At 39.7% G+C, this 19,090-nt stretch overlaps 1 protein-coding gene across 2 annotated transcripts in view; it reads right to left on the reverse strand.

The window, feature by feature from the left end:
- arhgap32a (Rho GTPase activating protein 32a) overlaps positions 1-17,625 on the reverse strand; it is a 42,987-nt gene extending 25,362 nt beyond the window's left edge. For both annotated transcript variants that reach the window (XM_047391912.1, XM_047391911.1), the window contains exons 1-5: positions 17,208-17,625; positions 6,872-6,985; positions 5,914-6,019; positions 3,420-3,511; positions 3,067-3,151 (exon numbers count right to left, since the gene is read on the reverse strand). In XM_047391912.1, coding sequence (XP_047247868.1) covers positions 3,067-3,151; positions 3,420-3,511; positions 5,914-6,019; positions 6,872-6,960 — 372 coding nt within the window. In that variant the 5' untranslated portion in view covers positions 6,961-6,985; positions 17,208-17,625. The remainder of the gene's footprint in view (positions 1-3,066; positions 3,152-3,419; positions 3,512-5,913; positions 6,020-6,871; positions 6,986-17,207) is intronic.
- Between the last annotated feature and the right edge of the window lie 1,465 nt (positions 17,626-19,090).

A 19,090-nucleotide genomic window follows, 5' to 3' on the forward strand; every position in this document is an offset into this window, starting at 1 on the left:
GCCATGCACCTATTGTGGAAGACTCCCTTTAGTCCACATAATCAATTCATGTTTTACTCAAAGAGTTAACTGGACTACAGCAATGTAGCTGTCAATTGGTTTAAGCTAATTATCGTGACTAAACATGCATCTGGATAATTTAGAATAAGCAATTATTTATTTTATTATTGACGGATGTAACGTGATCTGCCAACATCAGCAGGCAATTTTCATTGACAAAAGATTACCCGATGCTCAACAACAGCTGCTTCCGGCTTGGTGGTCTGGCTGTTTACGCATTGCTCTTGATATCTATGCACCTTCACTGATCCTGGCAGGAAAGGTGCTCTCCAAACACTACAGGTCCATATTACTTGTCATCATCCACATACAGTGCACACTTCCTGTTTTTAGGAGAGTCATGAGTACAACAAATGTTTTGCTGCCAAAAAGTGTGTTTTATAAGCATAGAACAGCAATGCATAGAATGTGATTTGTAGATGTTGCCACAATATCTCTGCTTTGGCAGATCGTGTACTTGTTTTAAATCTTCAAAATCTGATATTGCTATATCACCAACAGGGAGGAACAGCATATGAACATTAAAATCAATTATGTTACTGTTAAGTCTATACAATGTGGTAAAACAAAATACAAACTAAGAAAGTATTTTTAATACTGCGATTTTAAACAAGACAATGATACTGGTTTTACAGCACATTAACAAGGTTCCTCCACATTGTCATGTCATAGTATTCAAACTCAAATTTCTAGATTTCTCAGTCCTTTTAGCCTCAAATGTATGGCATAATTTTCTACATGGGTCAGGCTTTTAATTTGAACTTTATAAAAGGTAGAGATGGACGGATGGATGGATGGATGGATGGATGGATGGATGGATGGATGGATGGATGGCTTGTATGAAATTTCTGACTATTTCAGACAGTATAGAATCTGTGCCATGTGTTTTAATACAGTAAGGTCTGAAAAAACTGTTAATTGTAAAGGTCACACACCAAATAAAATATTAAATAATATAACCTAAAATCCATGTTTAAAACATGCAATAATATCAATCTGGGGTAAACTATAAAAAGGTAACGGCTCATTAAATAGCAATGACCAGTTTGTATCCTGCAAGGTGAAAAAACAATTCCTGCCACTAATCCTTCATTTGTGCTATTAGACAATAAATGATCACTTTCAGAACCAGAAACAAGCTTATGTTTGAGTTGAAGGCTGAGGGCAGCAGCACTTAGCACATACAGAGGTTGGACAATGAAACTGAAACACCTGTCATTTTAGTGTGGGAGGTTTCATGGCTAAATTGGACCAGACTGGTATCCAGTCTTCATTGATTGCACATTGCACCAGTAAGAGCAGAGTGTGAAGGTTCAATTAGCAGGGTAAGAGCACAGTTTTGCTCAAAATATTGAAATGCACACAACATTATGGGTGACATACCAGAGTTCAAAAGAGGGCAAATTGTTGGTGCACGTCTTGCTGGTGCATCTGTGACCAAGACAGCAAGTCTTTGTGATGTATCAAGAGCCACGGTATCCAGGGTAATGTCAGCCTACCACCAAGAAGGATGAACCACATCCAACAGGATTAACTGTGGACGCAAGCGGAAGTTGTCTGAAAGGGATGTTTGGGTGCTAACCCGGATTGTATCCAAAAAACATAAAACCACGGCTGCCCAAATCACGGCAGAATTAAATGTGCACCTCAACTCTCCTGTTTCCACCAGAACTGTCTGTCGGGAGCTCCACAGGGTCAATATACACGGGCGGGCTGCTAAACCCAAACCTTTGGTCACTCATGCCAATGCAAAATGTCGGTTTCAATGGTGCAAGGAGCACAAATCTTGGGCTGTGGACAATGTGAAACATGTCTTGTTCTCTGATGAGTCCACCTTTACTGTTTTCCCCACATCCGGGAGAGTTACAGTGTGGAGAACCCCCAAAGAAGCGAACCACCCAGACTGTTGCATGCCCAGAGTGAAGCATGGGGGTGGATCGGTGATGGTTTGGGCTGCCATATCATGGCATTCCCTTGGCCCAATACTTGTGCTAGATGGGCGTGTCACTGCCAAGAACTACCGAACCATTCTTGAGGACCATGTGCATCCAATGGTTCAAACATTGTATCCTGAAGGTGGTGCCGTGTATCAGGATGACAATGCACCAATACACACAGCAAGACTGGTGAAAGATTGGTTTGATGAACATGAAAGTGAAGTTGAACATCTCCCATGGCCTGCACAGTCACCAGATCTAAATATTATTGAGCCACTTTGGGGTGTTTTGGAGGAGCGAATCAGGAAACGTTTTCCTCCACCAGTATCACGTAGTGACCTGGCCACTATCCTGCAGGAAGAATGGCTTAAAATCCCTCTGACCACTGTGCAGGACTTGTATATGTCATTCCCAAGACGAATTGACGCTGTATTGGCCGCAAAAGGAGGCCCTACACCATACTAATAAATTATTGTGGTCTAAAACCAGGTGTTTCAGTTTCATTGACCAACCCCTGTACATGTTCAGGCAACCCACTAGTAGAAGTTGTTGCAATAAAAATGAATATATCAAGTGCATAATGTTGCCTATGAATAATTATTCAAAGGAGTTTGCAGATGCATTAAAATGTGAGATGTGTATTTAATGACTATCAGGAGACAACCCTTGCAGTGATTCAGTCACTTTTTCAGACTGATTTTAGTTTCGTAGGTGGTCCTTTAATGGGTCCCAGTAAATTCATGTTCACACAGTTAAACCAGAGTTATAAGCTGTAAGTGAAGTCTCAATGCAGCAATAATTTTATACTGTGACTGCTCAATTTACCAGCTTTTAGTTTTAAATCAGTCATGTCCGGCAGTGCCTTAGCCATTACAAAGTCCAAACATGGCCCGTCAAGAGTATAAAGGGATGTTGCTGTAACGGCTATCCGGAAACACACAAACAAGGATATCGATTCTGCTACACAGCACTAGAGCAGTTTAAGACAGCAGCAAAAACACCATCTGAATTCGAGCCAAATGCACACTTATGACAGCTAATAACTCAGGAAAGTATTTTTAGAGCTCACCTGTACATTGCCAAAATCAACAGTCTCATAGTGGAAATGGGCACACTCTGCCAATCTGGGGAAGTGACCTCTGGGGAACGTTAGCCTAGAACACACAGAACAGCAACTCATCAACATTCAAGACACATTGACACTGTGATGAAGAAAGGAGCAAAGCAAAACAAAGAAAAAGAGGAAGGGAGAGGTCCGCTAATGTCTAGAGCAGCGTTTAAGATTCAGACTAACGCGTCAGTGTAAGAGGAACCTATCGTTAGAACACAGACCCTCACTTCACTGGCCTGAATAGGAACCCTACATTCAGGCCAGTGAAATATTCCTTAATAGCAGCAGCAACGTCACTGAGAGAAACCTACTTCTTCATGTTCTTGACCTTCATACTCGCTGTGCTGACGCAGGAGCGCAGGAGGGGTTCAGGTTGGTGTTCTGTGATGTCACTGCTCCTCACCTGCCAAAAACAGATAGCATTAATACGGTGAGAGGTAAAGAAATAGATAGCTTATGACAGGCCATTGGAACATGTATTCTCCCTCATTAGATTACATTCTTATTAGTCAGAAATTATATTGAAGGTATCTAAGATCTCCATAAGATTATATAGGAAAAAAGTTTAAAAAAATATAAAAACCCTAATTGTTTTAGATGGCATTCTAATGTCGAATGCCAAGGCTGAATATGTGTTGCTTTTATCCATGAATCAAATTTCTCATGTCAAAAGAAAGCATTTCAGATATCCAGATGACTTTTTTCTATTAACAATCAGAATTTCAAATATCATTAATTACATCACTTTGTCTGTTTGTGAGTTTTAGGCTCTTAGCTCCAGAGGTCTGGACTTTGACTAGGCCATTCCATCACATTTAAATATTTCTCCTTAAACCACTCGAGTGTTGCTTTAGCAGTATAGTTAAGGGTCATTTTCCTGATGGAAGGTGAACCTTCATCCCTGTCTCAAATCATAGGCAGACTGTCAAAGGTTTTGTTCAAGAATATCCCTGTATTTCGCACCATCCATCGTTCCCTCGACTCGTACCAGTTTTGCAGTGCCTGCTGCTGAAGAAAATCCCCACAGCATGATGCTGCCACCACCATGTTTAACTGTGGGGATGCTGTTTTGGGGGTGAAGGGACGTGTTGGGTCGGCACCAGACATAGCGTTTATCTTGGTGGCCGAAAAGTTTAACTTTAGTCTCATCTGGCCAGACACCTTCTTCCACACATTTGGGGAGTCACCAACATGCCTTTTGGCAAACTCAAAATGTGCCCTCCTACTTTAAACACTAAGTAATGGCTTCTTTCTTGCCATTCCTCCAAAAGGCCCAGCTCTGTGGAGTGTACAGTGGTCCTATGAACAGGTATTCCAGTCTCTGCTGTGGAACTCCGCAGCTTCTTCAGGGTTACATTGGGTCTCTGTGCTGCCTCTCTGATTAAAGCCCTCCTTGCCCTGTCTGTGAGCTTTGCTGCCTCTCTTGGCAGGTTTGTTGTGGTACCACAAGCTTTCCCTTTGAAGATGATGGATCTGATGGCGCTCCAGGGGTCCATCAAGGATTTAGATATTGTTTTATCATCTCACCCTGACTTGTACTTGTACTCAACAACTTCGTCCCTGAATTGTTTGCAGAACTCCTTGGTCTTCATGGTGTGATGCGTTTTGCATAGTGGTGTTGCACCATCTGGGGCCTTTCAGAAAGGCATGTTTATACTGACAGATAATGTGATACTTAGATTGCACACAGGTGGACTTCATGTCACTAATTATGGGAATTTCAAAGGTAATTAGTAGTACCAGGACTTTCTAGAGGCTTCATAGCAAATCGGGGATTAAGGGGTGTGATTACTTTTGCAAGGTACTGTATGTACATGCGGCACATTACCTGTCAGAGCTGCAGTCTCCCGCTTACATACCAGCTTGCTTTCACTCTTGATTACATGCAATAAAGATTGTTAATGAGACCTTAGTCCCAGAACATGAATCTAAGTGAAGTCTCGAGTTTTAAGAGTTTGATTTTAAGTCAAGTCTAAAGTCTTTGTTTTTTGGAACTGAAGTGCTTCTTTTAATGTTGACTTCTGACCAAGAAAGAAGGCAGGGATGGCTGCATTTGCTACTCACATGGATGAGCCAAATGCTTTCTAGCAAAACGTTTGAACTATTAGGCCACAATAATAACAAGTTCATTTGACTGAACACCAAAGAACACATTGCATGGTGATGGCAGCATCATTCTAAGGGTCTGTTTCACTGCTGGTGATACTGATGCATTACACAAAGTGTATGAAGTAAAAAAGATAATGACTCCATCCAAACTCTGACATAACGGAGTATTCCAACAAGACAATAATTCAAAACACATATGAGAAGCAGCCTTGGACTGGATAAGGCAGACTAACTTAATTTTTCGGAATGGCTCTGACCTCTACCCAATTAACGGTTATATTCTAAGGTTGAAATCCAGATACTTTAAAGGAGACTAAACCACTTTAAAAGACTTCTAATAAAGAGACAAAGAACGGTCAAATATTCAGCCAAAATTATGCTACAAGCTCATTGATGGTCACAATACCAGTTTCAACAAATATTAGTGGGATATATGAATGTATTTGAGCCTGTATGTTTAGTTTTTATGTTTAGTTTAGTTTGGATTTGAGAATGCCCAAAATGAATTCAAACTCGTGCACAAAAATCTTGTGATCTGTTGAGGCGACATGATGAGGCGACATTGAATCAACTGAAGAACCAAAGCAACCTAATGGAGGAAGGGCAACATGTCTGTTGGGTTTTACGTATCCTCTTGCATCAGATATGAGTCAGTGCTATGTTTGCGTGTGTGTGTGTGTGTGTAAAGGCGTGTACCAGGGTAGTGGATGTCTCCTGTGGTTGCTTCTCCTCTGGAGGATTAATGATTGTAGCTTGACGTAAGGCATCGTCTTTGTCAAGGTCAGTTGATGATAACAAATCACTGCAGAAGAGGCAAAAAGGGGTTTAAAAAGGGCCAGGACCTGAACTATCGTCTCATGGAAGATAAGGCCTCTCGGTTTTATTTCTACTTTTATCCACCAGAGGGAGCAAGTTATGAATAAGTATTTTAGTGGTTTGGGCTGAAATCATGACATTGCACCAGCATGCCACAAAAAAACATGTCATACTGAAGCTGTTATTTCTGAATTTTAAAATGTTATCAATAAAAAACAACAAAATACACATGTATTCCTGTCAGCTATAACTATGAACAATTACATAGAATCCCCCCTTTAGATCAGTCTGAAAAATATCTACAGTTTCTGCTTAAATCAAAGAAAAGATCCACTGGGTCTTTTATGTGCACTCAAAGCTCATGTATTCAGTGAGCCATAAAGACAATCCACTCACAGGGAGTGCTTCACAAAACCTTCACTTGAAATGTGACTCAAGGTATTCAGGAGTGGAGGGTGAGGTCCATTCAGACAAACTTTTATAAGCCACAAAGACTACAGAGAGTTTGGTTACAGAGATTCAGCCTGATCAAACCTGGAAATATGGCCTGGAACACAGACATCAACATGTATGTGATCCAGAAGGACCCAACAAATTACATAAGCATAACACGTGAAAAATAGTGAGGTCTGAAGCTGCTGGAGTCTCTCTAACTCACTCTGATAACTGGGCCTCTTTTTTAACCTCACTTCTGCTTTTATTGACCGAGTATCTCAAATGCAAATTTAAGCATACATACACAGCATAATAATCTACCCACTCGTTCCATTGCCTTTTCTATCTGGTCTTTTCATGATCTAGGTAAGCAGGCACAAAGCCAGAGAAAATAGTAACTCACCTCTCAAGGACGTCACTACTTCCTGGTTCTCCCTGGGGTCCTGAGGCAGCATTCTCAATCACCGCGGCAACCACGCAGCCAGCCTCCATGATGCTGCCCTGCTGCAACAGCTCGCTACAGAGAAACGTGAGTGGGGAAAGATAGGAGAGAAAGTCACAGTGAGCGGGTAGGAGGGTCCGAAGCTGTAAAGCTGCCAGACGTTAACCCACTCGAGGCTACGATGACTGTAATGACTGTAATCTGTGATGACATCATGCTGAAGTGTCGTGGGCTGCCTTGGTGATAAAAGATGTCAGGCTGTAAATTCACAGGATGGATTTCACAAGAGAAGCAGCTTCTGTTTTCTACTAGAACTGACAGATATTTGCTGAAAAGCAACTCTCGCACTCTCCAAATAAATGATATGTTTGTCACAGCAGCTAGAGACCCACGTTTACTGATTTTCCCTTCACTCTTGCTTTAAATTGTACAGTACTGTGAAGATATATTTCCCACCTTACAGATTTATTGTGTTTTTACTATTTTGTCATTTTTTATGTGAGAAATCCTCAAGAACTAATTTACTAAGGGAGAAAAGGCATTCAAACCATCTTGGCTCTATTTGAAAAATAATCGTCCCCTTGTTAAATCATGAATTAATGGTGATTAACATTTTTTGGGTTTAATTTCATCAGCCATGCCCAGGGTGATTACTGCCATACTTATAGCCTACTTCCCCTGACAACACAAAGTAGGCTAAAACATTTCAAAAGGCAACACATCAAGCCCCAATCTCAAGAAATTCAACAAATGAAAAACAAAGTAAAGTTACAAAGTAATTTCCCAGCAAACCATGGAGGAGACTTGGTTGAATATGGCTACAAACCCATTATAAATAAAACTGAATAATATATGTAAGAATTAATATAAAACTGTAAAGACATTGTTCAGACATTTTTTAATTATTCATTTGTCGTAAACAAAACACAAACGTCTTCATGGAATCTGAAAATTGTCTGAAAATATAAGCAGTTTGTCGCTGCGTGTAACAAATGTGTGATATAACACTAGCATATCTTCAATCTGCTGAACATATTACAACTCAATATTATTATAGCTACATTTTTTAAGTTTAGAATGTGTTGACGAAATGCCAAAGAAGGCAGATTGTGAGAATGTCTATAAGGCTCCAACTATTTATTGCTGTTCAATGATGCTGCTAAGATGCTTCAATTTTGTTTTCCTCCTTTTCCTTCAGCATCATAAATGAACACTATTTCACAGGGATCAAACAGTTACTGGTTTTATTCACTACCATAGAATTAGTATAGTATTAATCTGTGGTTAGAATTACCCTTTTAATATATTCATTTGCATCTAAGTTTTATTTTGTGTTCCCAGCAAGAACATTTTGTTTTAATTCATATATTAACTACTACTGCTTTCCCTCTGTACGGTAATCAAACACTGGGAATGTCCTGATAAAGCAAACTTGGCTCTCCCACGGTTTTCCCATAACATCCTTCTGGACTTATGAGGGTGTTTATCTGTAAACAACGTTTTACAGGCAAAAATGGTCCCCTACTATTGACCGCGGCTGTAGTAGCAGTTTCCCACCAGCCCCTCTGGCTTGGCGCTCCAGTTGCTCCTACTCCTGGACTTCCATAAAGCTTTCTGAGTCAGCAGGATGCTAACAAGCAGACAGGAATACTGGGCAAGCTGGATTCCACTTAATCTTCATCTCACACTTTATATCAACTCAACCTTGCCAAAGGACAGAAAATGCATTACACAGATACCAGCCATCCAGAAACAATGTTACATAAAGTTATGTTATATAATGGTCACTTGGATGCAACATCTATAGTTTTCTCATATGAGTGAACAGTGCCTTGGAATAGTGTTCCTTAAACTTGTTCACATTTCATCACGTTAAAACCACAAACTTTTGTGTATTCTGATTGGATTTGATGTGACAGCCCAACACAAAGAAGTGCATAACTGTAAAATGAAATAGAGAAGATATATACAGCAGCTTTCAAATTTTGTCCCAAAGAAAAATATGAAAAGTGTCAACAATTTTCAAGTTTTGCCAAACCTTTTAATTAGGTTGACGTCTAGGCCTTTCTGACCACAACAAGCATTTTTATTGTGGCTCTGTATTTATGTTCAGGGTTACTGACCTGCAGAAAGGTGAACCTTTGACCCATTCTCAAACTTTTATAGCCTCAAGCAGGGTTTCCTCCGAAATTGCCACATGCATCTCCCCATCAACTTAAACCAGCTTCATTGTCCCTGCTGAAGAAATCCATTCCCATTGTGTAATACTGCCACCACCATGTGCCACAGTGGAGGTGTTATGTTCCGACATGGGGTGTTTAGGTCTAGTCAGAGCTTCTCTGATTAATGTTCTCCATCTTGGTAGGTTTGGGGTTTTACCATACTCTTTTCATTTTTAGATTGGGGGGGGGGGTTGAACAGCCCTTTAAATGTTTCCACAGCGTTAACCCCGACCTGTCTGCTCTGTTCCTTGGTCTTCGTGATGCTGTTTGTTCCCTAATGTTCTCTGACAAAACTCAGAGCTCTTCACAGAAAGACCTGCACTTATAATGAGATTACATTACACACAGGTGGACACTTTTTAGTAATCTGGTGACTTTCAAAGGTCATTGCTTTTACTGGATTTTATTTCAGGGAATCAGAGTAAGGGCGGTTGAATAAATATGCACACGTTCACATATCCGGATTTTTCAGATTTTTATTCGTAAACAATTTTGAACAGCATGTATCATTTTCCTCCTACTTTTGAGTTATGGAGTTTAAACGAAAAATCAACATGGAAGACTCACCACCAAGCCACATCCAATCACTCCTCACTGGCTGCTCCAATCCACGGCAGGTCCGCACTCCTCCTCGGCCAATCATCTCCCAGGGCATCACTTTTAAAGGCCTTCTGCATGGAAGACACTGCTCTTCTGCTGAGCTTCGACCCTCCTCCACCCCTTCTCCACCATAGGCTCCCAACTCCTTCCATACCAAGGCCTACGCCACCACCAGGATCGGATCCCGGGGAGGAAGACATACCTAATCATAATCCTAAGATGTTTATTCAAACCCACTTCATCCTCAGTGTTTACGTCTTCCTCAGGGTTCCAAGCGCCAAAGAAATAATCTTTCATTAATAAACTCTTTAACCGTCTTCTTGTTGTTTCTCCGTTATGTGAGTTTTTCCAGGTTGAAATACTAATTAATATGTATAATTTTACCCTCTGAATACTATAAATGTAACCTAAAACCAATCTTAAGGCTATGTGTTTCTAACAAGGGAAAATACATTTCTATGAGCTGAATTCTTTCCATTCATAAGAAAATATTTCATGGCCTTGCTCATTATAGTACATCAGGTAGTCTGTTTGAGTGGAGGAATCTGTCGTCCTGCACATAGCAGAGGGGACGAGCTTGCTTAAAGCACCTGCATGATGAAAAACTTGCAGGTTTGTCTGATATAACTTCTAGGAGAAAATTTGACAACCAAGACAAACAAGCGCAGAAGTAATCACTTATTATAATCCAAACACTGTAACAGTACACCAATTTAGAAATGCTCCAAATAGCATACACAGCAAGGCTGAGGAGACAAGATTTCAAGTGATCTTCATTTGCATACCACCTACTAATGTTGCATTGTGGGCAAGAAAACCAAAAAAATATCAAACCTGTCAAAACAACATATTTTTCTCTGGTTTTCCTTTTAGAAACCTTGAAGTCACCACACCACACAGCTGCTAAATCAAGCAGCAGTGCTGCTTCCACAGCTTTTCCATCATCATTCATGCCCAAAGTATCAAATAGTGCTGGATTCTGGATGCATGAATAAAGAGGCCCTTTACCTATCACAGTTAATGGGGGAGGAGCAGCTCTGATCTCAGGAGACCGTGGCAGCAAGCACAAAGGATGTCACCTGGTATCTGATGGCCTATATGGCATTTCTGCAAGGAAAATAGGGCAGCATGCACAATCCTCCATGCTGTTTGTGGGACCGGCATCAGCAGGCATGTTGAAAAGAAAATTACTGTGTGAATACTTGCAGGTAAAAATGTCAGTCTGTCAGTCACAAGCCCTTTATTACAAATGAAATGAGGGGGCAGCCAAAGCCAGGGAAAAGCTATTCTACACATTTTCCCACCATATTACTGTTAATATATAGTAAGGTTATGGAGTTTGGTCCTCTAAAAATGATCAGTAACTTTAATAAAACAAAACTAAAAGAAAATATTCCAAGCCTAACCATATATTTTAGAAATACTAGACATACCAGTCAAGCTTAACCTTTTCCTTTCAACTTGGAATCAAAGTTTGAGCCTAATACTTATTTTGAGGCTTCTACATTACACTCCATGAAAAGGAAAATGCAGATCTTCATGCATGGAATCAACAAATTATAGCAATTTTTAAATAATCCAGTAAATGGACGTAAAACAATTTATTGGCAGGTATGGATTAAATGCTTATTTCAATATCATCACATTCTCCCATTATGTAATAAAACTAACCAGATGTTTATCTTTGGTTCCCAAATTGAAACACCTGGTTTTAGTCTCTCATCCTTATCAGCAAATTTTGTTTTGTTAAGAAAAACTGAGATTTTCAAAGGGAATTTTTTTTATTTTTAGTGTAAAGGTGTAATAATAATTTATAGACACATCACCCCCTAGCTGCTCAGTTCCTGCTTTGTAAACTGAAAATGCCACAACAAGAACAAAGATACTATTTTTATCTATTTTTCTAATCTATCGAAGTTTGTCCAGACTCTTACGCACACAACAAAAGTTTAATCTATCAAACAGAACGTCAAAAAAGATACAAAAGTTTAAGGTACATCATTAGTTATAATGAAAATCAGATATCAGTCTATCTGCCCCTACATCAATTTGCAGCCTCGTTTTGTACCCTCACATTTCCATTTTGTCCCTTCCTACTTCCATTTAGTACCTATAAACAAGCCATCTAATTAGTTTATTTGTTGTTGTATTTAGGTATTTTCCTGAATCATGGAGACAAATGGTCATAAAAATGTTAGTTCAGCTACATATCTTCATCTGAAAACTTTGCATTACTCTCTTTTTCCATTGATTTTAGTTCTGACAGTTGTTTTGTGAGTGGACTAACCAAAGTCCTAAAAAAGGACAAATTATGACTGTTTGATCAAAGTATAATAACTCTTTAAATAAAGTACAATAACTCTTTACAAGCGCTTGCTGGTAGATATTCACTTGAGTTAAATTACCACACATCCTTATAGTAAACTTGTAGTAGAATCTAAAAAAAATGTATTTGCTTTAAATTGAAAGCGGTTAAAGAAGGTATTATAATCCCCTTAGTGGGTGTGTACTGGCGCATCACAAACACAGATAAACAAACAGTATCTATCTTAAGTAGTGTAGTTGATGCCTGTGTTTTCTAACTTTCTGAAACTATAAAGATATTGTTGAAAAGCAAATATCCCAGAACATTGTAGGAGAATGTGTTGTGCAGACTTTGTGGATCTCCAAAAATCAGCCCAGATGTTGACAAAATACATATATGAAAATTGTAGATGCAGATGAAAAAGCTGTGTGGTTGCCATGGAAACCCACGTCCCATCTATTGCGACTTGATGCTCTTCCAGCAAAGATGAGTACACAACAAGGAGACAAATGAAGCCTCAGAGCAACCTTTGACCAGAAGCTCTGACACATGATCAGCCAGTTCAACCGAGGCAGTGTTACTGCAGGTTTCAGGCCGCCAAATAATTGTTACCGGGCGCTTCCTGACTCATGTCACCTCTCACAGTGAAGGAGGTAAATTGGTCGTTGGTGGGAGTCAATTTGATTCTTTAATCTTCTTGAAATCTGCTAGACTGAGATTATTTTATCCTACACAGAAAAGATATTACTGCTCAAACCTCTTAGTGAGTGATCCCTGATGAAGGCCAGAACGTCGGGTGAACAGCAGGCCCATGCTGATCCAAACATTTAATCAACAATCCCGTCTGTCACTCAGGAAGACAATCCAAACCTTGCAGTGAGCTACAAATCTGCTTTCTCTAAAACAGGCAAATGATGCATTATTTATAGTGAATGGCAGAAAATCTTATTGTGCAAGAACGGTATTTTAGGAAGGCAACATTAATTCTCAGAAATCAAATACACGAGTGCCAACATAATCCAGACACACCCAGACAGTACAAGATTACAGATGTTTGTTCAGTCTAATGCGACTATAATGCAGCATCTATAGAAACAGTTTCTACAGAGAGGGGCTGACTCAACACTGTGGTTATTGAGAAGTTATAGTACTGTGTAATATTGGGCTACATTTAATACTACATTTCTATGACACAAACAACTGTGGACAAAAGTTGTCCAATGTATTTACTGGTGTTATAGAATGATTTGATTAAGTATTCTGAAATATGTAGAGTATGGACTGAAATTCTGAATAAATAATTTGGTCAGAAAATTTGAGAAATTATATTTAAGCCTTAACATGTTAGAAAGTTTTAGGTTTTTAGCTTATTGTCAAATAGGTTCTATAAAAGAAGGAAGTTATCATATTCCTTGTTTTCTGTCAGTTTTGAATTCGAGATCAAAGTGGAGAAAACTCTGCAACATTGGGTAATAACTTGCTTTGCTCATAAAAACTGTGAAAAACCGTCAGCTTTTCAGACCATTATCATACATTTACAAAATTAAAAACATTTAAGAATGGAAGACTGTGCACTTTTGCAGCAACCTCACTGTTTTCAGGAAAAGTAAGTATATCTTTGGCTCTATGCTGCTGACATCTGCTGCTATGACACCTACACAACAGCACTCTTTCCTGCTAATGTTTGTTTCTTTTATAAGCGGATGGACTTTGTAACACACAGCATGTTCACCTGCAAGTAAGAGACTACTGTGTTTTTGTGTTTGACCAGCTCCATAGCAATTTTCTAAATCATGCTGGACCAACTAGAAATTCTGGCAACTGACATGCTTTTTCTAAGACAACAAAGTTTGCTATTATTCCTGCTCTATAATGCCAATAGCATTGCCTTTACAAACCCGTGAGCTTTGTGAGATTCCTTTCTTAATACACAGGCTTTAATATGAGGCTGACACCACCCTGTAAAGCGATAACAGTTTGAACTCTTTAGGAAATCTTTCCACAAGGTTTAGGAGTCAGTTCATGAAAATATATGATCATTCTTCCAGGAGAGCATTTATCAATTTAGGAACTGATGATACTAGATGGGCTGGCTTGCTGTCTCTGCACCAATTCACCCCAAAGATGCTCTATTTGGTGAGCCCAGCACTATGTGCAGACCAGTCAAGTTCCCTCACACCAAACTAGCTCACTCATAGCCTTTCATACCTTGCTTTGCAACATGTTATTTCAACAATTTTGGAACTGAAAATGGCAATATCCAAACTGTTCCCACAGAGCTGGGGGCATTAAATTGTCCTAAATGTTTTGAATACTGCTTTATTAAAAGTTATTTTCAGTGTAACTAATAGGCCAAGCCCAGCTGAAAATCAACCTCACACTATTACCCAGACTCATCTAGTTGAATTGCCACACAGAGAACTGTGATTCACTTTTCCAAAGAACATGTGTACAGAACTCTAGAGACCCGCGGGGGCATGCTTTACTCCACTGCGTCTGATGCTTTGCATTGCACTTGTTGATGCAAAGTTTGGATGCAGCTGCGTAGCCATGGAAACCCACTTCATGAAGTTACACTTGGCGACTTATGCAAACCATATTCATCAGAATGCGATTTTACCTGGCCTTATACTATGCAGCTGAGTTGTTGTCGTTTACGATTGCTTCCACTCTGTTAGAACACCTCTAACAGCTGAATGAGGATCAGTTCAGAAGGCAAAGATATTACTTATCCTTATTTTGAAAGATTCATTGAAAAAGGTTTCAATTGTTTTTTTGTTTTTTTTTTTGCAAAATAGGTTCCCAATGCTTCCCAAAAATGCAAAAACAGATTTGGGGAACAGGGGTTTTTAAGGATCCTTGAGTCATTCAGTCTAAAAAGCATGAGAAAAGGAATGCCTTTATAAAATAAAAACATGCTTCTGTGCAGGCATTAAAGCACTGATTCTGTTGCCTTGCCTATATCTGTCATCTCTAAACTATAAACAGAAGGTGTTATAGAAGTGGTGGAGGCCAGTGCACCCCCATCCAAACCATTGAGATTGGATGAAGGCTGGAGGAGAGACGTTGCTTTTCGAGGAATTACACTGATTTATTAGACAAGTCGCCCTACTGTTTGGATGTCAAGGATTTGTCAGCACCCCTCCCGAGAACTGTTTTGGCCTCCTTCAGAAAAATGTTTCATTTCATGATAATTTTCTTATCAATATGAAATGACAAACTCCTTACATCTTATAAGGGTCAACAAAAAATGTTTTACTTTTGTGTATGGAAATAAAGATCTCAGCGCCTCAGTATAAATGTGCATACAGGACTATTAGCAATCCTGGATGTATCTGCTCTTAGTAATGTGAGAACTGAGATCTGAAGGCATTCTTCTGTGCAAGGGTCAAAGCAGAGAGTCTGCTGCTCCACATACTGTCTACCTGTCCTGAATCTACCACCCCCCACCCCCCATTGGCTAGTGCAGGAGCTGGTTACTATGGCTTCTCTGAAAGCAAGCTGATGAAAAACACTACTCACTATTGAATCCACCCCGATTTTTTCTTTTTGTAGGCAAGACCCCCTGCGTCTTGCGAATCAAGAAACGTGACAGGTGTTGATCCACTCTCCAAGTACTGTTTGATCTCCTATATCTTAAGGATATTACCTCACTCATATATTCCAAAAACATAAAGATAACTTAGTTTCTTCATTTGTTGTTGTTAAATATATATAATGACACATAACTTACTAGTTGCACGTGCCAATGCATGCTAAAAAGTAAAACTGTTTGTGAATAAAGAGAATCAGGAATCCTTGTGTCGTTTGGTATAAATAGCCTGAAAAAAAGAATGGTTTCAAAATTACGTTTGCTAAATTATCTGCTCATATGCCAGCACTATACTCAATTATTGTGTCACACACTGAGGAATTACATTATGCTTTATTGGCTCAGTCTACAAGCTTCTTGTTTTTTCTTTCTTTTTTCCAAAAATGACCTCCAGTGGCCTTGTATTTAAGCACTTGGGATTTTCATCAGAGCCAATTCAAGGCTATGCTGGGGTCATAAATAGAATTTGATTTGGGGATCTTTCAAATTCCATCAGTCATTATCACATTCAACTAATACCTCCTCCAAATCACTCCTCCCATCATTTCAATATAAACTCGCCAACCCACAGCATGACTTTGAGGAACTTTGATAGAGTTTTTATCAGGTAATGGTTAGGGACATATTCCTTGATGCATTAATTGAAAAAATCCTCCAATTCTTTTATTATTTGTTGGATTCAAACCTATTATCTTTATCAATGAATTTACAGCACATTGTTGCCATTTTCACAAGCTATAGTGCTTAGAAACAAAATCACAATCGATCAAAATCAATGTCAACAAGTCAGACCTTAAGGAAATTGTATATCTGTCTTGGCCAAGAGATACTCGATCAGTGCACCTCTAATTATACATCTAACATTATCGTTCTTAAAAGTTTGTTCTTATTCCAACAGTTTAGGTGATTGTACCTTGTAGAAAGGTGAAGTGTAAAAACAGCTAGGCTACTTTTAAAATGTTTACATCAGAAAAAAAAAAAAAAACGTTTTTCAGTCTGACTACACTGACCAATAGATAATACTTTAAACATCAGCAATCACATTCAATAGTAAAACTGTTGGTTTGAGGAACCTCTAAGCAGCTGCTTAGTTTGCTTATAACTTGGGCTGGCAATAAGTGTCATTTCCTGGATGGCTGTGAGAATCTTACCAACCTCTGTATACATTTTAAGCGCATGACATGGTAAAATGTGTTATAAAGCCCGCACTTGTTGCAGGCCTGTTGCTAAGCATAGCAGCAGACTCATCATTGTGTGACCAGACAGCGCACTATACAGATAAACTCAAGTCTGTTTTATAACCCATTATGCAATATAATGCACACTGAAGTCCTCGTCGATGAACAATGGTAAAAAGTTTACCGGTAGTGTACTATGACCTGTTGGGCCTGGTGGATAAAAGCCGCATTAATAGGGCTCGCACCACACAGATTATACCCATCGATTAGTTCACAGCTTCAGTGTGAACTGTCTGATCGGTTTAATAGGCAGCGGTTTGTGATGACTCCTTCAGGACAGCTGGAGAAGTTTCACCTTTAATTTGGTTCCGTATGTACAGAGAGGGTTCCGGCAGCCTACCTGTGATAATGCGCGCTGCTCTCCGCCGCCTCCTTTATGCTGCACAGCGATCAGCTCCTCGGATAGGAAGCATGCTGTCAGCATCGCACTGCAGAACCGTGCAGGCCGGATACTCGCTCACTCAGAGAGGGCAGGGCTGATCATCTGAGGTAGATGTTTTTGGCAGGAAAGCCCACGATCAGGTGCAGCATCGCTTTATGAGTGCTGGAGAGCGTTTCCGTGGCTGGCTCCCAGCAGCAGGCTGAGAGAGAGGGAGAAAGAGAGAGAGTCTGCGCTCCGTGCGTGTCGGGAGCGCGCACTGGTGAAACTGGAATGGTGCCCGCGCCTCGGATGTTTAAGCCTCCGGGGTTCCCAGACCTTTTTTCCAAACCAGGGACCCAGATTTGATGTAGGCGTCAGGGTGTGCAGGCAGGGGCTGATTCATTACATTCACGAGCATCGAGGAACCGCAGTTGTGCGGTGTTAGGTAACGCTTGGTACAATAATTACATAACCCTCCAGTGTGGGTGGGCGGTAACAGTGAGAGGAGTGAAAACTGGTGTTTAGATGGCTGATAATCATCATGCCTCTTTTTTGATGTGAACATTAACCAAGGCACATTAAGCGAAATTCAGGTTTTGTTTTTTGTTTAGAGGACACGATTATAACATTTTCCCACATTTTATGTGATAGTACAACTCAAAGTAGAGCAAAACATTTGAACTGGAAGGAAAGTATAATCCATGCTTTTTAAAATATTTTACTATTTTAAAATCTGAAAAGTGTGATGTGCATTTGTATTTAGCCCTCTTTATTCCGATACCCATCACATTCCGGTGAAACCAGCTTCCTTCAGACATCACATAATTAGTAAATAGAGTCCAGTTAAGTATCATTTAAACTCAGTATAAATACGACTGTTCTGTGATGGCCTCAGAGGTTTGTTCGAGAACATTCATGAACAAACAGCATCATTAAGACCAATAAACACAGCTGGTCAGATAAAATGTTGCAGAGAGCAGAGTGTTTGGTTATAAAACAATATCCAAATTTTGAAAATCATTTGGAGCTCTGTTCAGTCCCAAAGGAGCAGAAATGGAAAAACGACAAAACAGTCCAGGTGGGAGAATCGGGGTTCATGGTAGAATGTCGAGAACAAAGCCCTCATTGAAAAAAGTCATAAAAAGTTCCTTTTTCAGTTTTCCGTCAGCCATTTAGGGAGAAGGTGCTTTAATCAGAAGAGACTAAAGTTACGCTTTTTTGCCCACATGTGTTAGGGACATATAATACTGTTCATCACCCCGAACACACCATTTCCAGAGTGAAACATGATGAAGACAACATTAAGCTGAGGGGATGCTGCTCTTCTGCAGCGACAGGAAAGGTGGTCAGAGTTGATGAGAAGATGGATGGAATCAACTTAAATGTCAAGAAAAAAGGCGGCAGGCTGCACTTGTTAAAATTTTTATCTGTTAGAAATGTTTAAAACCATGTATGATTTTCCTTCCATTTCTCGATTATGCACAAAGTGATATCTCACATAAAAACCGAACGCAACATGTTAAATTTCGTAGTTATGTAAAAAAAAAAAAGAAAAAAGAAAATGTTCAATAGGTGTCATAAAAGGCTCACGGAATTGGACCCAAATGCAGACGGACAGAAAAAAGCAGCTCAGCAGGCATGGCATGCAGTCGAAAACATGGACAAGCTTTGCATGGCATGAACAAATAGGGTGTATTCATGAGGAGTAGACTGAAAAACTGAGTATTTAGTGAGCATAGCACAGGTGAAAACCTTGAGACATAGGAATAGGCCAGTGGACTGGATAAGCTGATTACTATGGCAGAGGTAGAGAGTGAAAACAAAACATGACTGGAACTAAACAGAAAGTAAAGGACATAATC

This window comes from Girardinichthys multiradiatus, chromosome 18 (genome assembly GCF_021462225.1).
Source record: "Girardinichthys multiradiatus isolate DD_20200921_A chromosome 18, DD_fGirMul_XY1, whole genome shotgun sequence".
NCBI classification, from domain to species: Eukaryota; Metazoa; Chordata; class Actinopteri; order Cyprinodontiformes; family Goodeidae; genus Girardinichthys; species Girardinichthys multiradiatus.